Source organism: Dendrobium catenatum, unplaced genomic scaffold (genome assembly GCF_001605985.2).
Source record: "Dendrobium catenatum unplaced genomic scaffold, ASM160598v2 fragScaff_scaffold_1573, whole genome shotgun sequence".
In the NCBI taxonomy this organism is placed as follows: Eukaryota; Viridiplantae; Streptophyta; class Magnoliopsida; order Asparagales; family Orchidaceae; genus Dendrobium; species Dendrobium catenatum.
In genome coordinates, this window is record NW_021320035.1 from 366,775 (window position 1) to 392,004 (window position 25,230).

The window sequence follows — 25,230 nt, forward strand, 5'->3', positions numbered from 1 at the left end:
AAATAGTTTTAATTGCATCTTAAGTAATTTATATATATACACTCTCTCAGAGAACAGCTAATAAATGCATATGATTTCCTCAAACAATTGGGCTAACGGAAGCAAAACCTTTTGTAATCAGAGGGCATCTTCAACTGAAAAATCCATTTTGACTTTAAAATGCAGTGAAATTTTAAAACTGCTATAATTTATCTCTAATTGAATTGTTTTTCTTTCTTCTTTCATGCGCTTTTTACGAAGGTAACAAACTCTCTACTCTTTCGTGCTCGTCTTCGGCAAATTTGGCAACCCAATTTTTTGGCATAAGTGAACAATCAAACGCCAATATTGACATCGTATTATTCACCTACCGAATTTTGACATAAGACTTGAAATTCGAATGCATCAAATGACAAACTGACTGATATGGTCTCACTGCTCCATCAGTTACATGACTAAAAAATTCTCGTTTCATTCATAGGTATAATCTACCGAACAACAACGAGAAAGAAAGTGCCCATAAGAATATGGTCAAATAAACAACATTGTTATTTCTAAACAGTAATCATTTAAATAAACTAAGTACATTAGAACATGACAGTTTCCAAGTTCACTGTTGTTTTGCTTTCCTACGTGCCAGAAAACGTTCTCTAGCAGCAGCAACTGCATCCTCACTTCTCTTGAATCGTTCACTGTCCATTTCACCTCCGGTTGCCTGATCTGCTTTCTTCTTTTCAGATACTTCCTCCAATGATTCTTTGATAATATTTTGCTCCGAAGAAATCTGTTTCCCATCCGTATCTGACATCGCTGCAGCTACTTCGATTTTGTCTTGTGGAAGAAGATAAACTGGATCAGATTCGGACGCAAGAGCCCTAAAATCTTCCGAAAAAGCAGAAGCTGGAGGTTTTTCTTCTCCTTGCTCTCTATCCTGCTTTGGATCTTTGGCTGCTTCAGCATTTGAAGTGTTGCCATCAGGTTTTGCGGCAGAAATGCTTATTGATTGTTCTTTGGTTGGTTTCGAAGTATGTGCAGAATGAGCGCCAAAAGCTACATTCTTGTTGAGACCGAAGTAGAAGTCGGTCAGATCAGTCTTCTTGGTAACCTGGAATGGGAAAGTAGGAGGGATAGAATAATTAGAAGTAATTACATCGGAAAACTATCCATTAAATCACTGAAGGCAAGGCTATTACTTTTAACCATGTAAATAAAAGTTTGATGGCAAGAAAATTTAATTTCTCTATAAAAAGGGAGGATAATGGCAGTAGGTCGATGTGACATTGGAAGTAGAGGTCCAAAAGCATTCATTTAACTAGTTTGCATCATTTGAGACGGTTGCTTTACCACTAAATGAATAATAGACTACTGTGAGCAATTTTTTAGAGAGAGAGAGAGTTGAAGGAAAATATGGTTTATGAAAGTCTTAGAGTAAAGGTTTTCTTTTTAGTAGATCTAAAGTCAAATATATGGAGTGTAATTTTAATAGTAATAGATCTAGTGAGGAGGATTGTGACTTTGGGTAACAAGTCAGAGTATATGTTTTAGATGTCTTAGATCTATTATTCGAAGTGATGGTGAAATAAATAGGAATATTATTAGTAGAATTCAAGTTGGATGTTGAAGTGGAAGAATGCATCAGGCTTATTGTGTGATAAAGAAGTACTCCTAAAACTTAAGAGAAAATTCTATAAGATGTTGATGAAACTTGCAATACTTTATTGCACAGAATGTTGGCCATTAAAAGAGAAACATAGAAGTAAGTGTTGGAGAGATGAAGATGCTTAGGTGGATGAATGACTTCATTCTTAGAGACAACATGCGAAACAAGTATATAGGTGAAAAGCTTGGATAGTTGGAGTAGCTCCAGTGGTAGATAAGATCAAAGGATTCACCTTAGATGACTCAGTTAGGAGAGTAAATTTATTGGATTTGGCTTATGTTAAAAAAAAGTAGAGGTTGACCTAAAAAAACTTGACTATAAAATATTAGAAATTACATCTTTTTAATGAGAAATTGAGTCTTAACAGGACACAATGGAAAAAAAAGATTCAAGTAGCCGACCCCACGTAGTGGGTGGTATACTGGCTTGATGTTGTTGATGTTGTAGAGTTGGCTTTATAATTTCATATTTTTCATTGATTTATGGTGAGTTGCACGAGATGTTAAGTTTATTTTTATCAAATCCTTTTGAACGACTTCAAATATATATAATTTTGAAACCAAAATTCTTAACTACCAAGAACGACTGGCTGGACCTTGATGAATTTCACTCTAACCCTGCAATAAGGGCATATAGCTAAAACATTAGCTAGAAGTAAAAGCGGATATCCTGAATACCATGTGAAATTCATAATAATGGTATATATATCCATTAGCATACCCGATAAAAGTGGAACTCTTCAAAGAATCACACTAATTGGTAAAGAATTGAACAAAACATCAAGAAGAAACATAAAAGGGCTGAAATTGCACCTATCAAGGAAAAGGAATCACAGACAAGGAGCTACAACATTATAAAACTCTACACATACCAAAGTAAACATGTCAGCAGTAATAAATTAGGACTAGAGACAGGAAAAAGAGCCCGATCAATCTCTGATAGCAGGAGAATAGGCATTAAAAAGGAGAGCAGTATAACTTACATCATCTTTCTCCTCACGGAGTCCACGCAACCTTTCTTCTTCCAACCACTTTGCACGTTCAGCAAGCTTCTGTTTGTATGCTCTTGTAACAAATTTTTCCTTGTCTTCAAAGATATGGTCATCTTTACTCCTCTCTTTCAATAGTTTCCTCTCATATATTATTTCATGTTCTCGCTCACGCTTCTTTACACTTTCCATGATTGCAGTAATATACTTCGGCTGCAATCAAGAAAAAATAATAAGGAATGAATAATCTTAACCTTGGAACAAAAGATATCTTCATTTGAAAAATGAATGTCTCACAATCAAAAGAAATATGGAATATGAACAAAAAATAAATCCAATGTTGAACTTTGTGATCGATAGATGTGGACAAAAGAATCGGATTTATCATGCACGTCACAAAATTTTGTCAAATGAATTCCTTAAATGCCCATAAATTCCAAAAAATATATTTCAAGTTTAACCAAGTAAATACAAACCTCAGTTTTTCTTAGCTTATCGTGTAAGGTTAATATAATATTTGTTACTATTTATTTCATCTTCCCATACTTTATTCCCCTCGAAAATTTTTGAGGCGCTAAAGCCTCACCTTGCCCAGGCACCTAGGTAAGTGCTTGGCCCATCTTTGATAACAACAGTCACAAAGTTGCTCCTAGTGAGTTCAATTAAGAGCTTGACTTTGAGAACATTTAGAGACTACATGCGACAGATGGACCAACAATTATTTGAAAAAAATCAAGACAATGAATCATTCTCAAAAGGATGGTTTCTTAGTTTATGAATGATTTCGAGAAATCCTTCTCTTTAAAGTGGGAAACAAATGTCCTCAAAGGGAAGCATTGTAATAGAATAATTGCCACAACAACACAATTTCTTCAAGGTTTTGAGGCCGTTTATCTTAAAACACACAATACAGCCATCATATACATCATCAAAACAAACAAAAAATAGGAAATAACAAAAATACGGACACAATTATATTGAAAATTGATGAGAACTATAAACCCTTTGTGGTAGTGTTCGTGTCATAGGTGCGTATGACAAGACAAAAAGAACATTGATGATTAGTATCCTATTGGTTCTCAATAGAAGGAAAAAGAATCCATCTAGCAATCAAAAAACTGTTTCAAGTATTTTATCTTCCATGGTGCTATGGTACATCAGCGCATAGTCATTATAGAAATGTGAATATTGTTACAACATTAGAACATATATATGCATTTACCAACCAGATATGTTTTAGCACCCATACCAATATGGTTTTTATATTTAGTGGATAAGGGTGTGCTAGCAGAAAATCCAGATAAATAATGAGTTTTTCTTTAATGGTAAAAGAAAACTCTTTTATTTCTATATTTATTAGTTTTGGTATGTGATCCCCGCGTAATAGTCATGAGCATAAATAACTTTAAATCTTACCTCTCTCTTGGATTGATCCTGAACCCGAGAGCGAGCAGCAGTGGATTTCATCTCATCATACACCCCATCATAGTCAAAAGCCAACGGGTCCTCCTCCAGAGTCTTTTTTTGTTGTTCATCTATCTTATAAATTCAAAACACAAGCCAACATGGCAAAGGTCATTTGAGTTATTACCTCAGAACAACACAATTGTTAAAATAAAAACAGAATAAGGAAATATTCAGGAGTTACCATTTGAAGGGCTCTGCTCTTGACCGCTTGGCGAGACTTCTCCTTTGTGACATCATCATCATCATCATCATCATCACCAAAAACAGAAGCTGGAGGTTGAATGGGTGGCTTTGATGCCATCTTCCTCTGCTGATCGGGAGGAAACCGAAGCTGCAGGCCATATTTCTTCATCCTCTAGGCCCCTACTTGTGTTACACTGCAAAAGCCAAAATGAATGTACAATTACACCATACACCATATATAACGGACCATCTAAACAGTTTAACCATAAAAACAGCATGATTGCAATAATAATTCACAATTCAAACTTGTTAAGCAAGGAAAAAACGAATAAAATATAAAAAATTGAAAATTTTAATAAGAAGAAATTATATTTCACAGAAAACAAAACAATTTTACAAGTTTAAATGAGCATACAGAGAAATATTTTGCATCAATATAATATTAAACTCGCTTCAAAAGTCACTCACTCCAGTACCAAGAATATACAAGCTAAAAACTATAATAATATATAGTTCAATGGGAGTTACTATAGAAAGAGAAAATGGAAAAAACAAAGAAAAATCACAAATAAAATTAAAAAGAAGGCAGATTGAAGCAGACATATTAAAACAATTCTGAGCAATGATAAACAATGATTAGAATGATAATAAACAATATGATAAAATCAGCAAATTTGCCTACACTATCTCCACACACAAATAAAATGAGATGAAAGTTCAACAAAGGCAGGAACTGGATGATGGTAAAGTTTCTTTGGCAATGAGAACAAAGAGTGTGATCAGAGAATGAAGTGTGGATAAGAAAATAGGGTTTGTTAGATTTAAGTAGGGCCTTCTGTTCATTCTTTGTCAATGGTGACAACCCATACCCTGAACTTTCGCTATCTCGACAAAATCAAGCCTACCACTGAAAATCAAGGAGATGGGTTATTCTAGTTTTAGAAGTCTGGAGATGGTCGATCAGATTTCATCAGAGACTGTGGCAGTACGAGTGATCAGTAAATTAATAATATGTGGCCCTCTCACGCACTGCTAAACTCGTTCTCAGAAATTTTTTTTTTTTTGGAAAATATGGGGCCTAAGCCCTTGTATTACTAAGGAAAAAAGAGAACATACAAGTAAAAAAGGAAAGGTAAAATTACAATCAGCTAAAACTAAAAAACAAAGTTTAGCTGGAAAGCAATATAAAAAGACCTAAAAAACTATACCACTCAAAACAAACCAAAGAAACTATAAGAGGCCAAAATGTGGTATAAACTTCAAAACTTCTTCAGCACTTCATGAAAGGTCATGAAGCAGGACTCAGGCGCTGCAGTCAATACGAAGTCCCAAAATCCCCTGGTTGACACGCAGACCCTCCTAGGGGAGAAAGGTCTGCAGCTATCATCATTGTCCTCAAAAAACTCCCAACCGTCAGCAGCAAAAACAATCCACCCGAATGATCCAGTGAATCCACCATGCAGCAAACCAGCAGGCAAAAAACCTGCACCAGAATCTCAAAGGGACATTGCAAAGAAATAGAGTAGATTTGTACCAATAGCATGAAGGCAAGTGAAACACATAACCCAACAGTTAGTCAAACATTCCAGAGCCAAACTGGAGGGCACGTTAAAATTTTCTCAAAAAATCCCATGAGTTCTTCCATTTCAGAACATTTTCAAACATATTCCTCTTTATGTTAAGCAGTAAGGTAGTATGACAGAGAGAGGAGTTTCCAAACCTTCTGCTATTACGCTCTTTCCAAATGTGATAAATGGCACAACAAGTCATAATTTTGTAAAAAAATTTAACCTCAGCATTACCTTTAAACTCAGATTTTACCCAATCCAAAATCTGCAAAATATTGGGCCTAAGAAAAAACTTTGTAATCCAGGAATGAGAGTAGTAATGATATAGAATGAATAGGAACATTCAAAAAATAAATGAGTAACAGATTCTTTGTGTAAAAAACAAAGACTGCAAATATTCAGCACAAAAATGTTCCTGATTTGAAGAGCGTATGCAGTTTTCAATTCCCCCATTAATGTCAACCACACAAAAACCGAATGTTTAATGATATTCCTTTTGGGCCATACAAGTTTGTGCCAAGAACAATTAGAAATATCCGAATAATACTTCTCAATGAAACTACTGAACTTATAGTTTGAACAGTTTTCCCAAAACAGACAAGGACCAACTACCCCATCAACATTAAAATTCCCATAAGCAGTCCTCAAATGCATCAGAAAATCCTCTGGAAAAACCCAGTGAGAAGAAGAAATGAGGTCTTTCAAGAGGCAATCCGGAATCACCTCATTATAATTACCTCCTAAATATTCAGAGATAGTGGCATTGTTGCACCAATGGTCCCATCTCAAAGAGATAGGAGCATTGCGAGTAATTTTAAACTGAAAACAAGCTTTCACCCGAACAGCAGTCTCACAAATAGAATTCCAGAGTTTAGAGGCATAAGCAGGTGAGGTCTCCAAGGAGACCTATATCTATAGAGTAGCCAAGTAGAGAGAGGGGAAGGGAAATTATACATCCTAAAGATGACAGAACAGTTATAGGCAAATTGCAACGCAAAAATGGAAGGGATATCCAGACCCCCCTTATATTTCGGCCAACAGATTGTCTTAAGACACCATATGCATCTTATTAGAAATCTAAGAATCACCAAAAAATAAAAAACTAGAACTAGTTTTTTTAACATATTTGTAGACAATTTTAGGCAGAATGGCCCCCCTTATCCAGTAGGCAATGGTGTTCTGGATAGTGAATTTGATGTATTGAAGCCTACCAGTAAATGACAACAAGTTCGCCTTCCAACCATTCATTTTCTTGTTAACACTATCCATAAGAGGCAAATAATCTCCAATTTTCAGCTTGTAGAAAGACAAAGGGATACCCAGATAAGTGATTTAGAGACAATGTTGTGAATTGAGAGGACTTGACAAATCTCCATGGTGTTTCTCAAATGTTTAGGAAACATAATAGCACTTTGGACATAATTAATATGGAGACCTGAAGCATTGGCAAAATCACTTAAAATGTTAGCCAGCAAGTTACACTTATCAATGGTGGCCTCCCCAAAAATCAGCACATCATCTGCATATAGCAAATGATTAATAGTATAATCCTCAAAAGAAATTCCTCTAAAGCCCCTCCCCTCAAGGAGATTAGAGAAAGCGTCCATAACCAAACAAAAGAGATAAGGACTAAGAGGGCAACCCTGCCTTATCCCTGCAGAAGAAGAGAAATACCCCTTAAGCTCCATTAAGCACAATAAAAAAATTGACATCAGAAATACAAGCTTTAATTCAGTTTACAAAGAGGTTGGGAAAACCTTTTTATAGAAGTCTAGCTAACAAGAATTCTCTGGAAACATAGTCAAAAGCTTTTTTGACATCAAGCTTAGCACAGAAAAATTTACCTCTTATTCTTACCAGCATAAGCAAGGATGTCACTAGCAAGAAGGATATTGTCGGTGGAGACTCTATATTTGACGAAGCCCGCTTGATTGTCCATGACAATCAAGTTCATAGTTCTCAGAAATTGAAAAGAGGGAGATTGTACACAAAAGTAAAAGAAGACCAAAAAAAACTAGGATAAATGTCTTGAATTAAAAAGCACCAATGTAGAGCAAACAAGGACATAAATTGAAGCAAATGAAGCTCTCACTGGTTAAGAACATATTATGATTAATGACTCGTATTCTGATAAAAACCGACCTATGTGATTAAGAACTGAATCCTAAAAAACTATTTGGCAATTTATTTCAGGTTATATGTCAGTTAAGTCAACAGGATTTGAATTATAATTTTTGAAGACTAAATTTAAGATCAAGTGTAGCGTGCTTATTGAAGTTAGCTAGAATTTTCCAATCTTAGGGGCTGTTTGGCAAAAGTATTTACGCTCGAAGTAAATCTCACGGCGAAATAAATCCTCCGTTTCCATATTTTTGCCGTAAATCCCGGATTTACTAAATCTTGTAGTTTGGCGGATTTAGGATTTGGCCGACGAAGCGCGCGAAAGGGGAAAAGTTACCTTCACAGCGAGCTAGCTCCCGTCCGTACTTCCGATCCAACAGGAAAAGGGAACTTCGTCGAAGGAGCGAAGTCGAACACCAACGAAGGAGCCGAAGAAGCCACTCGTGCTATCTTACACCTCCTGTGAAGAAGGAAGCCAAACAGCAACGACGAAAAAAAAGGATGAAAAGAAAACCCTAGGGGGTTGTTTGGATGCAGGATTTAGGCCGGATTTTAAGCGGATTTGAGCTCAATCCAGCCAATCGGCGAAAAATGCAAAACCAAATCTCACGGTAAATCAAAACCGCGGTTGACGGAAAATTCCCTCTTTTCGTGGTAAATCCCAGATTTACGAAATCCTTTGGTTCGGCGGATTTACGGGATTTGGCCGAAAGAAGCGCGCGAAGCGGAGAAAGTTACCTTCGCAGCTAGCGAGCTCCCGTTGCTTCCGATCAAAAAATGTCGTAACTTCCAATCCAACAGGAAGGGAACGTCGTCCAAGGAGCTAAGTCGAACAGCGACGAAGAAGAACTCCTGCAAAACTCTACACTATGAGAAGGAACGAAGCCGAACGAAATACAAAAGGGCAAAGCAAAACCTAAGACTCCTCTTAAGGTATTGTTGGATAAGTTAATTAATATAATTTAAAATATTAATAATTACGTAAAATTAATTAAATAATATTTAAATAACTAGTTAAATTATTAATAAAATTATTAGTTAAATATTTAGTAATTTCAAAATAATTAATAGGATTAAATATGAATTTAAATGAAACTGATTATTATAAAATATTATAAATAATTAATTAGTATTAACAAAGTTTTGTTATGTTTTATTTTAATTTCTCCCGATGTACTTTAATTATATTAGAAATAACTATTTTTTATTTTTTTTATTTCTTTTATTTTTTTTTCAACATATACTAGAAATAACCATCAAATCTCTAAATCTGTCTTAAATTTATTGAATTATCACTAGAGAGGATTTATATTGAATGTTACGAAACAGTTTTTCAGGATTTAATACCGCTATGATTTAATAAATCTGAATTTAGAGGATTTATGAAATCCTACTTAATTAAATCCTTGGTACATCCAAATAGCCGTTAGACATCTCTAAGGTTAACTTATTAAATATAATTTAAAATATTAATAATTAAGTAAATTAATTAATTGATTAATATTATAATTATTGCAATATTAATTATTTAATTTAACTTAATTAAATAATTAGTAATATAATTAGCTTAATTATATAGTTTAAAATAATTAATTAAAATTTAACAAGGTGTATCAGTTAAAAGATTATAATGATATTACTTATCTTTACAATTTTTTATGCTAATCAAGATAGAAAATAATAATTTAATATTATTTAAGAGAAAATTAAAATTAAAAACACAATATATTTAATTTTATAATGAACTAACCGTCTTAAATCTTGGATTATATTGTCAAATAATTTCGTAGGATTTAATAGGATTTATCACTTAAGTTGACAAACAGTTTTTAGGATTTAACAACCCCATAATTTATTAAATTCAGAGTTTACAGGATTTACTAAATCCTAAGTAGCTAAATCTTACTCGTTGCCAAACAACACATAATGCAAGATTTAGGTTGGATTTGGGACGGATTTGAGCTAAATCTAGCCAAACGGCCAAAAATGCAAAACCAAATCTCACGATAAATCAAAGCCACGGTTGACGGTAAATTCCCTCTTCTTGTGGTAAATCCCAGATTTACCAAATCCTTCGGTTCGGTGGATTTAAGGCATTTGTGTGGCACGAGGGAAAAAGAATCCCAATCGAAGAAGAACGCGACAGAGGAGAAATATCATTACCTTCATGGCGAGCTCCCCACGCGACTTATGATCCGACAGGAACAACGTCGGAGGAGGAGGCTAAGAAGCTTGGATCCGTTCACAACTCTACAAAAATTCACAAGAACAGAAGATTGAAAGCAAACCCTAAACAGGCAATGCCAATATTAAATAAATACTTAATTAGGTGATTAATACTTAATAGTATAACTATTAAATAAATTATTATATAGTAATATAATATTTAATTGATTTATTAGATAATTATAAGTATAATTAGTAATTAAACTTTTACTAAAATAATATATATAAAAATTATAAGAATTTCTCATTTACGTATTTAATGCAGGCTTTAGGATTATGTTTTAGCTATTAATTAATTTAACTACAAAAAGTGAATGCAGGCGAGCGAAGAATTTCGGATTTAACTATAAAGGTGCACCACGAAATTAATTAGTAAAAAGCTTTCACAAAATACCTGCAACCTTGCGAGAAAGAACTGCTGCGGATACAGATTTGAGGCTCTTCCAGGAAGGAGATCAACGCGTAGAACTCGCCCTGCAACACCTACGATACAAGATGCTGCCGATAAGGGTGAGGAGGTGGCATCACAGGCAATGAGGATTAGGGGCTATTTGGATACAGGATTTATGCGGGATGGGAGCAGGACTTATGGTAAATCCTGCCAAGCAGGATTTGATAATAACGTAAATCTCAAAATAAACCCGCCGTTTTCATCTTTTTTCCGTAAATCCCGGATTTATTAAATCCGGAGTTCAGCGGATTTCGGGATTTGGCCGAAGAAATGCCCCGAAATCCGCGAAAGGGAGAAAGATTGAAAGATGGTTACCTTCCCAGCGAGCGAGCTCTCGTCGCTACTTCCGATCCAACAAGAAGAACGTAGTGAATTTCAATCCGAAACGAAGGGAACGTCGTTGTCGAAGGAGGCGAATAAGCTTTTTAGCGACACGTTCAAATCTACCGGACGAGAAGCAGGCCAAATCCTACAGCAATGAAGAAATGGAGAAGAGCAAAAGCAAACCTATTCGAACTGATAAGGGTGTCAATTTTTGACGCAACCCGAAAGCTGATCCCGAAAAATTCGGGTCAACCCGGTTAGCAAACGTGACGGGTTCGGGTTTAGATTTTTGACCTGTTTGCAAAAACGGGCCGGGTTTGGGTTGACCCAGAAATCCGAAATCAACCCGAATTTGACCCGGGTCCAGGTCCGTTAACCCGACAATCTGGGCTCCCGCTTCCGCCATCTAGGCTCAGCCACTCCGCTTCCGCTGTTATGCAATCCAGGCTCAGCAGTTCAGTGCCGCAATCCAGGCTCCCGCTTCCGCAGGACCGCAATCTGGGCTCAGCCGCTCCGCTTCCCACTTCTACAATTCGGGCCCAGCCTAGCCATTAGCCGCTCCGCTTTGGTGCTTCCCGCTTCCGCACGCGTGACGAACCCAAGTTGGATGCCTTTAGGTCCACGCGGACCCAACCACGCAATCCAGGCTCGTACTTCTGCATTCCCAATTTTCTGGTCGGATCGTGTCAACCTGGCAACCCGACGGGTCGGTCTAGGTTGCATTTTCTGACCCGTTTGCAAAAACGGGTTGGTTTCGAGTCGTGTCAAATAGCATCGGGTCAGTTCCGGGTTCAACCCAAACCCAACCCGTTGACCCGAATTGACACCCCTATTCGAACAAAACGAGTCGAGCAGCAACGGGCTCGCTAGCTTCGTTCACTATAATTAATTAATTAAAATTTTAATAATAAACAACAACAACAACAACATCAAGCCTTTATCCCACTACATGGGGTCAGCTACATGAATCCTTTTTCTCCATTGTGTCCTATTAAAAGTCAAATTCTCATTTCTCTATATTTTTCCATCAAACCTCTTAATAAATGTATGGCTTTCATAGTGACCTACCCGGCATGAATCCAAATTGATTTTGAGAAACATTAGTATCACGCCGCAACCTATGCTCCATAACTCGCTCCCATAGTTTTAATAAAATAACATATAAATAAATAATTAGATATTGCTTATTCTAATTAATAATTAAGTTATTTGATAAGGACAAATTTTTAAATTCAGCCTAATATATATTTAATCTGTTTGATTCAGCATTTAGTAATTGAATAATTAATTTTCCTTTTGGTTTTTAAAACTCCACTGTAACATAGCAGTTGAATAATAAGAAGCCGAGCAGCTACATTTACGTTAATATATGAAGGTGAGTTATATGTGGATGGTAATTTCATATATATTGCAGATAGGAATCGTCCTTTACAAGTGTCAAGAAAGTGCATATTACGGTGCAACCGCGAATGCCAAAATTGCCCTACGAACATTAAAGCTTCATTTGGGACAGCTTTCTTACTGCTTCTATTGAAGAGAAAGAAAGACATTCCAAACGAAGCTTACGACAAGCTTACCCATATGAAGTTTGAATTAAGAATAGAAATTGAAATTTATTAGAAGTTCGATGATCATGTTCATTCTTTAGTCATCATTAGAAAACAAACTTGGTGCCTTTACCAACTTCGGCTAAGCTGAGGACTTTTTGGCAACTCCTTTGCCTAGTAGCCACCCAAAATTGTTCCTTCAGAAACTTTCATTGGAAAGGCCCAATAAATATCTTATGCACATAAGCAAAAGTGAGAAATACAATGTTTTGTGTGTGTGGGGAACAATTATTAGGTCAGGTGACCTGACGTAGCTCTACGTTCGGACGTCAATAATATGTTGCCACGTATTATCACTCTTTACCGTGCGGCCCAATGACCAAACCCGAACCGGAACCCAAAATTGCTATGTTCGCGTATTGCTCGGTATTGCTAGATAGTGCTCGGTATTGCTTGGCAATAACGAGAAATACCGCTATGTCAAGACCAATACCCTAAATACGGAGTTTTTAGCAAAACTCGATATTGCTTGGTATTACTCTTCACATAATGATATTTCTCGTTATTGCCAAGCAAAATCGACCAATACCTAGTAATACCGAGTAATACCGAGCAATACCAAGTTTTTAGCAAAACTCGATATTGCTCTTCACAGAATGGTATTTCTCATTATTGCCGAGCAAAATCGAGCAATACCTAGCAATACGCGAACATAGCAATTTTCTCAAAAATGAACAAAAAAAAATTACAAGTGCATCTATTAAAAAGAGCTATGCTAGCCAATGAAGCACCAAAATCAAACTTAGCGAATCCAAATAGCAAATAAAAATTTCTAAGATAGAAAAACAAGTAAGAGCAGTACCAAAAGGGATAACCCCTAGCTAGGACTAACATAATAGTGTGTAATCGGCATCGAAATTGTAGCAAGCAGATAACTCCCCAGGTTTCCATAATAACCGTCCAAGGGTAGACGTCTGGATTTAAGGGATGAACATCATCATTCATGGCTACCAAAATTCTCACCAGACACAAATGAAAGGCACCATAAGCATCATAGAATTTGACCTAAGGCAAGGGCACAACAAGAAGAAAAGGAAATTGGAGTAGGATAATGTAGTGTCAGACAATCCAAATAGCCCAATAAATGTTCATGTGTCTGAGCTCACCAGAGATAGAAGGCATCACAAAATCTGATAGGACATCCCAACAAAACCAAATTTACCTTGTAATCCTCCAAAAAGGCTTCAAAACAAACCCGCAAAAATGCATGAAGGGAATAAAAACATACATCATATTAGCAATGAAAGTTAGATTAATCCAAAAAGAGAATCCCTGAATTTCCATTTGGAAATTCTAAGTCTCACAACCTTTTTAATTTTCTGTATGACAGTGGAAACATTCCCAAAGGATCCACTAAATTTCTTGCTATTATGTTCACACCAAATATGAAAAACCAAATAGCATATAATAAGAAGATAGAGGTTTTTAGCCTCTTGCAAGCACCCAACCATAGCTTCAATGTTATCCAATACTTGAAATTAAATTCGGCCTTAAACTATAGGCATTGAAGCGAGAAAACATCTGAGTTAAAATATTGAAGGAAAAGTCACACCCAAAGAAGAGGCGGGCAATACTTTCAGGAAAAGAGTGGCAAAGGGAGCATTCAGCATCCACCCGAATATTTCTCCAAGCAAAGCATCAAATGTTTCTAACCCTTCTCGTATAGCTAAACAGACGTCACAAAAGTACCTTATAGCATGAAACTTGTGCCAAATGAGATTGTCCCAACCACATAAGGTTTCATATTTAAAAAATTCCATATAAAATTTTTAAAAAATTATCCCAAGCAGAATTTTCCATGTTATATTTCCAAAGGAGAAAATGTGTGGAAGATAAGAACATGCAGAGCTAAATTTTGTTAGCCCATGGCTATTGGCTCCATTTGCCTATTTGAATTCTATGGGTTGTCTGTCTCCTGCGACTCATAGAAGGGGGGCTATAGCTATAAGGAATATATATTAGTGGGTGTAAATGAGAATAAAGTATGAAGAGTCTCAAAATAAAATTAGTTTGATAGATTTCGATCGATACAAGTTAAACTAATTAAATGATATTTTTTTTAATATATTCATTTAAATTATAGTTAGTGGCGCAACTAACATCCAAGAGGTTTTGAGTTTAAGTATTACGTATGTGATGTGTGTGTGAATTTATTTTAATTGATCAAAATGTCCACAAAAATTATCACAGACGATGATATTTTATGTGACAAAGAATAAGCTAAAGTGTTGTAAGTGCTTGTAAAGGCTATGCATTTACATAATAAATTTTGGTTAGAAATTTAATATTTGCCTCAGGCTATGCGTTGATTGTCATATTTACAGAACTTTGATTGTGATGGACTAGAATTAAAAAAATAGGTTGGATAACTTGTACTTTGATTTTTGTGTAAGATTTTTTGTAATATCTTTTTGTAGGAAAACAAGTAATTTGCAAACTTATGCAAGAGGAGGTTGACCTCTGTATTGCTGAGCAAATTATTAAGTCCGATCACCTGACAGAGAGATACATCTGGATTTCTCTCTGTCTACAGTTAAAGCGTAGCTGCTACAGTAACTGCGCTTTACTGTAGATAGAGGAAAATCCGGATATATTTTTGTATCAGGTGACTGGACCTAATAATTTGCCGTATTTGCTGATGAAGTAATAAAAGGAAAATGTAAACTTACTTCCTTCGGAAAGCTTTTCTTAATTTATTGGTTTTGGCATATTTAAAAGAAAATATATGATGAAATTAACTATGATAATAGTATTGTGTTTAAAAGAAAAGGTCTTATTACTTATAGACTTTTCTCAAATTGAAGAATATTTTAAGGAAAAACCCTGTTAGGATCTCATGATACAATCAATACATATTAGGATAGGTTCAAAACTTCGGTGGCCAACTAATTCTGTAATTCTCTAACATATTTTTATTTTATTTTATTACTAATTACTATCACTCTTTCTAATTTGTTTATTATTATAGTGGTTATTGGTAATGGTGGTGGGATTTAAGTAGAGTTATTTGGTATATTTTTTGTTTATTTTATCCTTCTTTCATATATATATATATAATTAAATACTTTATTTTTTTTTTCATTTTTTCTTTATTTTATAATTAACTGTTCTTATGCCTCCTATTTGTTTACATAAATTCAAGCAACTCCAAAGAAGAGGGTTAATTTCTGCATTATATCACTTCCTTATTTTCATTCTCTTTATCATTACGAGCGACGAGCTATCGTACGTAATAGATATTAGGCAACTCGATTTGGTGTGATTCTTTCATTAATTCCTTGCTCATCTATTATATGTTAATGTTTTTCATATTTTTGTTGTTCTTTTGTCCTCTTTAACAAGAAATTCTGCTCGAACTTCTTTAAACTTGCTAATTTTATATTTGGAATTTAATATTGAGTCTATTGTTTATTTGCTATAAGCTTTCTTAATTTCTAAAATGGAATTTCTTCTTAAACAAAGTTTTTTACATTACACTTTGCAAACACATCTCATTTCTCATTTATATCTCCTCATAATTTGATAATTTAATAATTTTTGTATTAATTTTTGTTGCGTCCTAGAATATTTGCGGCAGTAGAGAAATATATAGTTTAACGTCTTAGCATTATACAAAGATCCAGCACACGAGTAGATAAGAGAGAGAGTGTAGCATTCATAAGAGACACTAGAATTTTTACGTGTAAACTTCTAAAAAAGGGGGAAAAATCATGGGGTCTGACCCAGTTTGAATGAATCCACTAGTATTTGCAATCGATTATAATTGAGACACTTCCTTGGCAGAAGGTCTTGGCTTGATGGTACAAATATACATCATATGGAGCGCATTAGATGGTTGGAGTTACAATATAGACATGTTTGTTTTGTCGGCACGACCATAGTCGATAGGATAGAAGTCGGAAATAACATTGACTGATGATGGAGGTCGAAAGGACCATAATATGTGATGAAGGTCGGAAGGACCGTACTCGGTAGAAGACAGGGGTCACTCCAAAAAATCGTAGTTGGCAGGAGACCGAGGTCAAAAAGACTGTTGTCTGGTGATGGAGGTCGGAAGAACCATAGTGGGTGAAGGAGGTCAAAAGGACCGTAGTCGACAGGAGACAGAGGTCCGAAAGACTGTAGTTGACAAGAGACCGGGGTCAGAAACATCGTTGTCAAGTGATGGAGGTCGGAAGGACCATAGTAGGCGACGAATGTCGAAAAGACCGTAGTCGACAACAGACAGGGGTCCAAAAGCTCATAGTAGAAGGGTAATACTTTGGTAGAACTCCAAGCATAAGGTGGTGTTCCTACAGAATTTCAGGCCTCAGGTGGTGGTCAGGCATAAACCAGGGCCTCAAGTGGTGGTCCCGTGGAGCTCATGGCCTACAGTGGTGGTCCGGAGGAGCAACGACGTCATACGATGGTCCGGTAGAGGTGAAGGCCTTAAGTGGTGGTCTGGCATAGCTCAAGGCCTCAAGTGGTGGTCCAGTGGAGCTCACGACCTCAAGTGGTGATATGACAAAAGTTCGGGTGTCAGGTGGTGGTCCGACAAGAGTTAGGGTCTCAGGTGGTGGTCCGATGGAACTCATGGCCTCATGTGGTGGTCCGGCGGAGGTGAGGGCCTTAAGTGGTGGTCTGGTGGAGCTGAGGGCCTCAAGTGGTGGTCCGATGAAAGTGAGGGCCTCAAGTAGTGGTCCGGCGGAGCGACGACGTCAAACGGTGGTCCAGCGAAACTCCGACAGTGGTCGAAAAGGAGCTAGGAGGCAAGAGTGATCTCTGATCTCTCTCTTGCTCTCTTGCATGAAGCCCCCCTTTCAAGAGAAAGGATGGGTATATTTATAAATTTTTGTAGTGACATGGCCCGTAAATAGGTGAGAGATCAAGGGTAAATGAGGAGTGGTTGGATGGACGACTAATATTGAATCCCTTGATCGTAGACCGTTCCTTAGACATTTGAAGGTCTTAGTAATGTTGGAATTCAGCGATCTTGGGCTCGTTGGATTCGTCTCGTCGAGCCTCTCGATTCGACTATAAGCACTTAATGTTTAAAAACTGATTGGTAATCCAAATTGTGGTTCGAACCTTCCAACCGTGACTCGGGTCCTTGATTTGGACTCATTTGGGCTCGGATTAAGTCGAATTTGGTGTCATTGGGTTCGTATTTGCTGGTCCCAATTTTAATTTTGGAAGTTTCCAACTTGATTTTGCATCGAGATTCGTGCCCGATCACAATAATTTTTTTATGACATATCAATTTTATTTTTGTCCGTTCTTGTATTAGGTACTTCATGAGAAAATTGACGAACTTGAAGAAAAGCAATGGCAAAATCCTCCACTTTTAATGCGATTAGTTCTTGTGTAATTTCTTTAGTTTAAATTTTGCGTTGAAATACTAATTTTATTTATACTAGCAAACTTATCTTACCTATTGTTGTTGTATTGATATATTATAAGAATATTTTTATTAGAAGTTTCAATTTTTAGTGAAGGCTACTTGGACAAGGTGAATAAGAAAAGTGAGTCATAATCACCTTAAATTTGTTATCAAGTACTTTGGACCATGTGTACTTATATTTATACTAGTAATTAAAAATATGCAAAGAAGCTTATAAGGCAAGATATAAAATATAGGAACCTGCCCCTATTGTTATAGTGAAGGAGGAGAAGCCCTAACTTCAAATGATTTTGGGTTCTCCGAAAATGCCGAGACCTAATGATGATTTCTCATAATTTCATTAGCATAATTGGACTTTAAGAAATCAGAAAATTATGCAATAGACAATTAATAAGCGTAACCTAAATTCACTCGTGAATCATGAAAATTAAATTAATACAATAGATCTTAAATTAAATTATGATTACACATTACAAAAATAATGACTATATATGTTTAAAATTATAAATTAAACTTAAAATTGTTGCGGGCTAGAATAGAAGAATATATGTGGAGGTAGAGTAGAAGAATAAATCGTTATAGTAATGTGCGTATATCCAGTACACCAACAGATATTTTAGATAGAGAAAAACACCATAAGCTTTTTTATGTGGAAAGTGAAAAATCATGGGACCTGACCCAAATGAGAAAATTCCGCTAAGTTTAAATGAATTATAAAGCGTGGTTCGCTACTTTACTTGGAGACGGTGGAATTACAATAGATTGAAAAATCAGGCAAAAGTCTAGCGATGAATGGGTGGAAGTCTTGGCGATGATCGGGGAACGGGCGGATGTCCGGTAGTGGTCGATAAGAACTCCGGTGGTTGTTGACGAACGACCGAAAGTCTAGCAGTGGTTGAGAAGAAAGTCTGACGGAGGTCGAAGAAAGTACGGAACTTCAGTAGTGGTCGACGAACAGGCAAAAGTCTGGTGGTGGTTGAAGAACATGCGGAAGTCTAGCAGTCATCAGAAAGAACTCTGACGGTGGTCGACGAACAGATGAAAGTCTGGAGTTGGTCGGGAAGAAGTCTGGCGACTGGCGATATTGGTCGGCAACAAGTTAGCTTTCAACTTCTTCCATTCTCTTCCTTCTTTTCTTCTCCTCCTCATAATGTGAAGTAGGAGGGGCTATTTATAATTTTTTAGAGTGACATGACTTATAAATATGAGAAACATCAAGGTAAAAATGAGAGTGATTTGAATGGACGGCTGATATTGATCCCCTTGATCATGAATCATTTACTGGGCATTTAGATGATTTGATTATATAAAAATTTGGCGATCTTGGGCTCGTTGGATTCATCTCGTCGAGTCGCTCGATTTGACTATAAGCATGTCACGTTTAGAATTCGTTTCGTAACCCAAGTTATGCTTTTAACCTTTCAAATATGTTTTGCACCCTTGATTTGGGCTCAGATTAGGTTGATTTTGGTGTCATTGAGTTCATCTTTTAAAGCCGTTCAGTTTGACTATAAATTTGTTGAAATCAGAGTTTGAATTGCCCCAGATTTAATTTTGAAAACTTACAACTCAATTTTACTTCTTAATTCGTGCCCGATCAAGATAATTTTTTACTGACATATCAATAATTGAGTTGAAAAACTAGAATTTTATTTGAATAAGTAATATATGGAAGCCTCTCTTTTTTTTCGCAATCTCAATTTTAAATCAAATTCACAATTTGCCAAATAACAAAATGACAAGGATAAGTCGGCCTCTCGTGTTGACTTCATCAAAATTCTAAAAGACGTGACTTGTATTTTTTATATCTATCCCTTAGAAATTAGTGGACCTGGCCCACTTAAATAATTTGTCGACTGACCCGCATCTAAGTCAAATTGGATTAGGTCAAATCCACATACTTGTAACAACCAAACGAACTAAGCCAGCTGTTCCCATTAGTGGGGCCCGAGGTCCGCCAGAGAGAAATTATTCTGTGCTGAGTCTAAACAGGAAGAACCGAATAGACAAGAAGAATTATTTAGACACACAGTGTGTACACTAATATATCCGGACGATTCTTCCCGTTCAATCTCCACATAAAATAATTTCTCGCCGCCAGGCCAACCAACATCAGCCACAAAATAGTTTGTTCAAAGGGTTCAGGAATTGATTACTCCGCAGCCACCAATTGAAGGTCAAGCATTTATTAAATAACCGACAATATCTCTTCATCAAAAATATTTTATAAGGATTATTTTTAAAATTATTAATTTATTTTATTTAAACTTTATTAATGCTTATCTCAAATTAATTCAATAGTTTTAAATTTTATTATAATTAAAATTTGAAAAGGGTTCAGGAATTGATTACTCCGCAGCCACCAATTGAAGGTCAAGCATTTATTAAATAACCGACAATATCTCTTCATCAAAAATATTTTATAAGGATTATTTTTAAAATTATTAATTTATTTTATTTAAACTTTATTAATGCTTATCTCAAATTAATTCAATAGTTTTAAATTTTATTATAATTAAAATTTGATCAATTTTTTTATATACAAATTTTCCTTCTTAAATCTTCATCAAAGGCGAAATTATTCTATGCTGATACGGACATTGTCTGGAGACGAATCAGTGTGCGCCACATCACCCCTTTGTTATGCACCGCAACTCTGTACTCGCTTTGTATTAAGTGATGTGGAGAGTTCTGATTCGTCTCCGAACGGCCCGGTGTCGGCACAGAATAATTTCTCCCATCATAAAATGCAATTTTCTTAAATAAAAGCCAGCATTTTTTTATTTTATTTTTATTTTTTTTATTCAGATGCGTGTCGGTTTGTTTTTCTGTTATTGTGCATTTTGTAAGACTACATTGGCGTCAAACAATACGGTCGGTGGCTTACCAACAAAATTTGGAAAATCTCTAATCAAAATACCAAACTGGCGGGTGTAGATTGGGTTGACCTATTTGGCGCAAAATGGGAAGGAGAAAAGTAAAATTTTGTAAGAACTAAGAACTCTTATATTATAGAACCTTATTTATCAGACAATGTTATTTGATAAAAAATTTTGATATTATTTTAAATTTTATTATTTAAATAAAAAAATTAAAATTAACTTAGGCTCATCCAAACTTTATTTTTAACTAATTTATATTCTAACAAATATTTCAATGAGATTAATTGAATGATACCAAAAGTGTTTGCCCAAAACTCAAATACATATAGGTTTTGTTTGAGACGATTTTCTCACTGTTTCTTAAATCAGCTTTTCAGTACAAAAATTAATAGAAAGCTGCTTTAGATATCAGTAAGAAGATGTCCCAAATAAAGCATAAAAGATCTCCATTGATGTTATAAAACATTAAGAAAATTGTTCCAAACGAAGCTTTTAAACTAAGCACTAAAGGTATAGTTGAGAAGCTCACAACATCAATGGAGAGATCAAAGGATCTCGAAATCTTACATCTTTATATATATACTTAGAATTAGTAACTTAGGGAGCTTAAAATTGCTCAATCATCATTAAAAATTATCTTGATATGGCACAATCTAAAAGCAAAGTCAAATTAAAAAATTCCAAAATTAAATTTAGAACCTCCAAATCTCTGATTTTAGACAAACTTATATTTTGAAACTAAACATGCTTGAAAGACACAGCCACAGACACCAAATTCGATCCAATGTTGAGCTCAAATGCGGTCCATCAAGGGTTTAGAAATGCCATTAGAAGCTTTAAAGCGTAAGTAGAACGAACAAATGATTTTCAAATGTAACATGCTTATAGTCAAATGAGCAGCATTAACGATTAGAACTGACTCATTAAGCCACTCAAATGCGTGAATAATAATCAATGATTAACGAAATCAATCATTCGGCCGTCCATCTGAAACACTCCCAAACATACCCTTGATTTCTCACTATTTAATAGCCTTGTTGCTCTAAAAAAAATTATAACTTGACCCCTACTTTACAAAAAGGAAGAAAAGGAAATAGAAAAAAAAACTTGAGAACTCTTTTGTCACTAAGCCCCTCCATGACTATAGTCCTCGCGACTCTATCGGCCGTCAATACAGTCCTTTCGCCGAACTATCGCTGACTACAGTCCACTCTGACCATCGTCGGCCCACCCGACTACGATCCACTCTGACCATCGTCGCCCTCTGATTATGATCTTTTCAAAACCATCGCTCACCGGCTATTGTCCATTCTAATTATCGTTGCGCCGCATTTGAACCTTTCGACCACCATCGCCTACCAACAAGATTATATCTCCTACCACCATCTCCTGCTGATACAAAATCCACTCTCGCCACTCCGTCCACCAAACTATGATTTTTCGAACTCAGTCACCTAAATATAGTTGTACTGACCAACAAATACGTCAAAACTCTTTTTTAAGAACAAACTTATCATGTAACGAACTCTATATATGTATATTTGCTACATAAAGCCTTTCCCACAATCAAAGGATTAATTTGTACTCCAACTAAAATACTAGTTGGATTCATTTCAAATTGGGTCATGCTTTATTGGTTTATTATCTTTTTAGGATTTTTCATTAAAAATTTTGGTGTCTTTTATGAACGCTACACTTCTACTTCTCTATATATAGTGTGTGTGTTAGGTTTCTTCATGCAAATTTAAGATAAGTTATATCTCTCTCTATCACTATGAATTTTGAAGAACACAACACATATTTATAGCTTTAACTGATTAAGAAAATGTTCAATGATCAAGTAGATAATTAACATTGATCTATTTGATATAGTAGTAGTTGCATCCTGGAATATTCTCGCCAGAGCGTAGAGAAATATATATTTAATTTCTTGCATTGTACGAAGATCCAGCACAACAAGCAAATAAGAGGGGGGTAGCTTCATAAAGACACCAAGTTTTTACATGAAACCCTAAAAGGGGGAAAAATCAGGGGGCCTGGCCCAATTTAATGAATCAACTAGTATTTGCGAGTCAATTACAAAATAAGGCTCCTCCTTGGGAGAAGGCCTTAGCTTGATGTTCATAAATGATACATCATATAGAGTGCTTATATGTGTGGAGTACATAATTCAAACGATAGATATATTGTTTTGGTAGGCAGGGCCATAGTTGATAGAATAAGAAGTCAGAAAGACCGTAGTTAGAAGGGACAGAGGTCAGAAAAACCATTGTCTGGCGATAAAGTTTGAAGGACCGTAGTAGGAACAAGGTCGAAAGGACCATAATCGACAGAAGACAGGGGTCTGAAGACTGTAGTTTCGGTAGGAGATCGGTGGGTCTTAATTAGTGTTGTTCTGAGCGATGTAGGTTGGAAGGACATTAGTAGGCGATGGAGCGGTCCGAAGAATAGTCGGCATGAGACAAAGGGTCCAAAAATTGTCAGTTGGCCGGAGATCGGGGTCAAAAGACCGTGTAGTCAGGGCAATACCTTGAATATAAGAACTCTAGCCATCTAGTGTGGTGGTCCGGCAGAAAGTCGGGTTCCACAGGTGGTGGATTCAGGCAGGAAGATACTGGGTCTCTGGGTGGTTGTTCGGCAGAAGTTTAGGGTTCATGGTGATGGTCCACAAAAGTTGTGGGCCTCAGGTTGGTGGATTCTGGCAGATAGGTCGGCGTCTCGTGTGGGGTCGGTGTTTGAGTCTGACCTCAGGTGTGTGGTTCTGATGAAGTTTCAGGGCTCAAGGTTGGTCCGGTGAGGATAGCAACCGATGTCAGTGGTGGTCTCTGACGGACTCCGGCGGTGGTAGAGGAGGGAGCAAAGGAGGCAATAGTGATCTCCAATCTGCTCTCTTAAATTATTTTCCTTTGGCTGGTTCCCTTTCAAGAGAAAAGGGTGCTCTATTTATAGATTTTTGGAGTGGCTATGGTTGTAAATAGGAGAGAGATCAAGGGCAAATGGGAGTGGGTTGATGGACGGCCGATGTTGGAATCCCTTAATCATGGACCGTGTTTTTGTTATGAACCATTGTATATCTTTAGTTGGAGCGGGAATTTTTTTGTGATGGTGATCTTTGGCTCGTTTGTTCTCTCTCGATCAAGCCGCTTGATTCAACTTATAAGCATGTTATGTTTGGAAACCGCCTTTGTAATCCAAATTTGGTTTCGAACCTTTCCAACACGCTTTCTAACCATTGATTTGGACCATTTGGGCTCTTGGATTTTGTCTGGGTTCGTATTTCGAGACATTCAGTTTTGAATGTAAGTTTGGCTGAAATCAGATTTCGAGATGACCCGTAATTTATTTTTGAAAGTTTTCAACTTTTATTTGCATTCAAGAATTTGTGCACAGGTCAATTATAATTTTTTGATTTGAATAATCAAGAGTGATTATTGCATGTCTGAGAAAATTTATAAGCTCAACAAAAAATACGAGTATATAATATAAGTCATAGGCAATATAAAAAGATAAATTATTTTACGTTAAAACCTTTAAGGAGGATAACTTATAGGACTTAATACAATTAAAATGCTTTTATACTCGTGTGTCATATGTGTTAATAAATGATATATTCCCCATAATAAGGAAAAAGAATTGATACAATAATCAATAAACATGAATATGAGATTAATTGAAATTCATGTCTTGGAAGAGCCTTGAGGTAGTGAACTTGTCTTCAAGATATCTTTTTTCATGATATGTTTTTTTTGTTCTTCCTTGAGGCAGTTGATACATAGTCTAAGGAAAAGTACATAACTTAGTTTTATAGTCAAGACTTTGATTTTAATGTTGGCATGTCTTACCTCAACGCCTTTTACTAGTGATGGCAAGAGGTCAACATTTACTTATTGGCGAATGATTAGCCGCGCAAAAAAAACTTCAGTATGTCTTTTAGGATTTTACATCTAAAAATAATTGCACTTCCGAATGTTGCTAGGCAATTAAAAGTTGAAAGAAAGTATGCTATGCGTCAATGTTTTGCATCACTTGCCATACATTTGACTAATGGGGGTGACGTGCATAATATCTATTGGCAATGGAGGTGTGATTAAGTTTTGGGAATATAGTACTTTTATTTGGCGATGTGCATCAAGCCTTGGGCCCAAATTGGAGTGTGCCAATGTTGTTTAGTGATAGTGAGTTACAAAGTTATTGTGTTTTTGACATATTTGTTGAGAGTGTGCATATTCCATATAGACTATGATGTGCGTCAGTTGTGTTGGCAATTTGAAGTGACAAGAGCATTAGTTAGCATGATAGTGGTTAGGATATCACAGTCGAATAATGGGTGGTTGGCGAAGATTTAGCTAAGTTATTGTTGTTAGAATATGATGACGGTTGAGAGATAAATTTCC

The 25,230-nt window shown here is 36.0% G+C and overlaps 1 protein-coding gene and 1 long non-coding RNA gene across 3 annotated transcripts; both read right to left on the reverse strand.

Annotated features, from left to right (window-relative positions):
• Nucleotides 1–426: 426 nt before the first annotated feature.
• Nucleotides 427–8,888, reverse strand: LOC110103168 (nuclear speckle splicing regulatory protein 1). 2 transcript variants are annotated; one of them, XM_020831770.2, is made up of 6 exons: nt 8,705–8,888; nt 8,304–8,426; nt 4,276–4,471; nt 4,044–4,166; nt 2,622–2,840; nt 427–1,084 (listed from the first exon to the last, which is right to left on the reverse strand). In XM_020831770.2, the coding sequence occupies exons 3-6, from the start codon at nt 4,444–4,446 to the stop codon at nt 590–592; spliced, it is 1,008 nt and encodes a 335-aa protein (XP_020687429.1). In that variant the 5' UTR covers nt 4,447–4,471; nt 8,304–8,426; nt 8,705–8,888; the 3' UTR covers nt 427–589. The 2 variants fall into 2 exon arrangements, with proteins under 2 accessions (XP_020687429.1, XP_020687428.1); XM_020831769.2 differs by lacking the exon at nt 8,304–8,426.
• Nucleotides 8,889–10,060: 1,172 nt separating this feature from the next.
• Nucleotides 10,061–11,107, reverse strand: LOC114581167. Its single transcript, XR_003703025.1, has 3 exons — nt 10,959–11,107; nt 10,587–10,675; nt 10,061–10,216 (listed from the first exon to the last, which is right to left on the reverse strand). It is a non-coding gene; the product is annotated as an uncharacterized LOC114581167 (long non-coding RNA).
• Nucleotides 11,108–25,230: the final 14,123 nt, after the last annotated feature.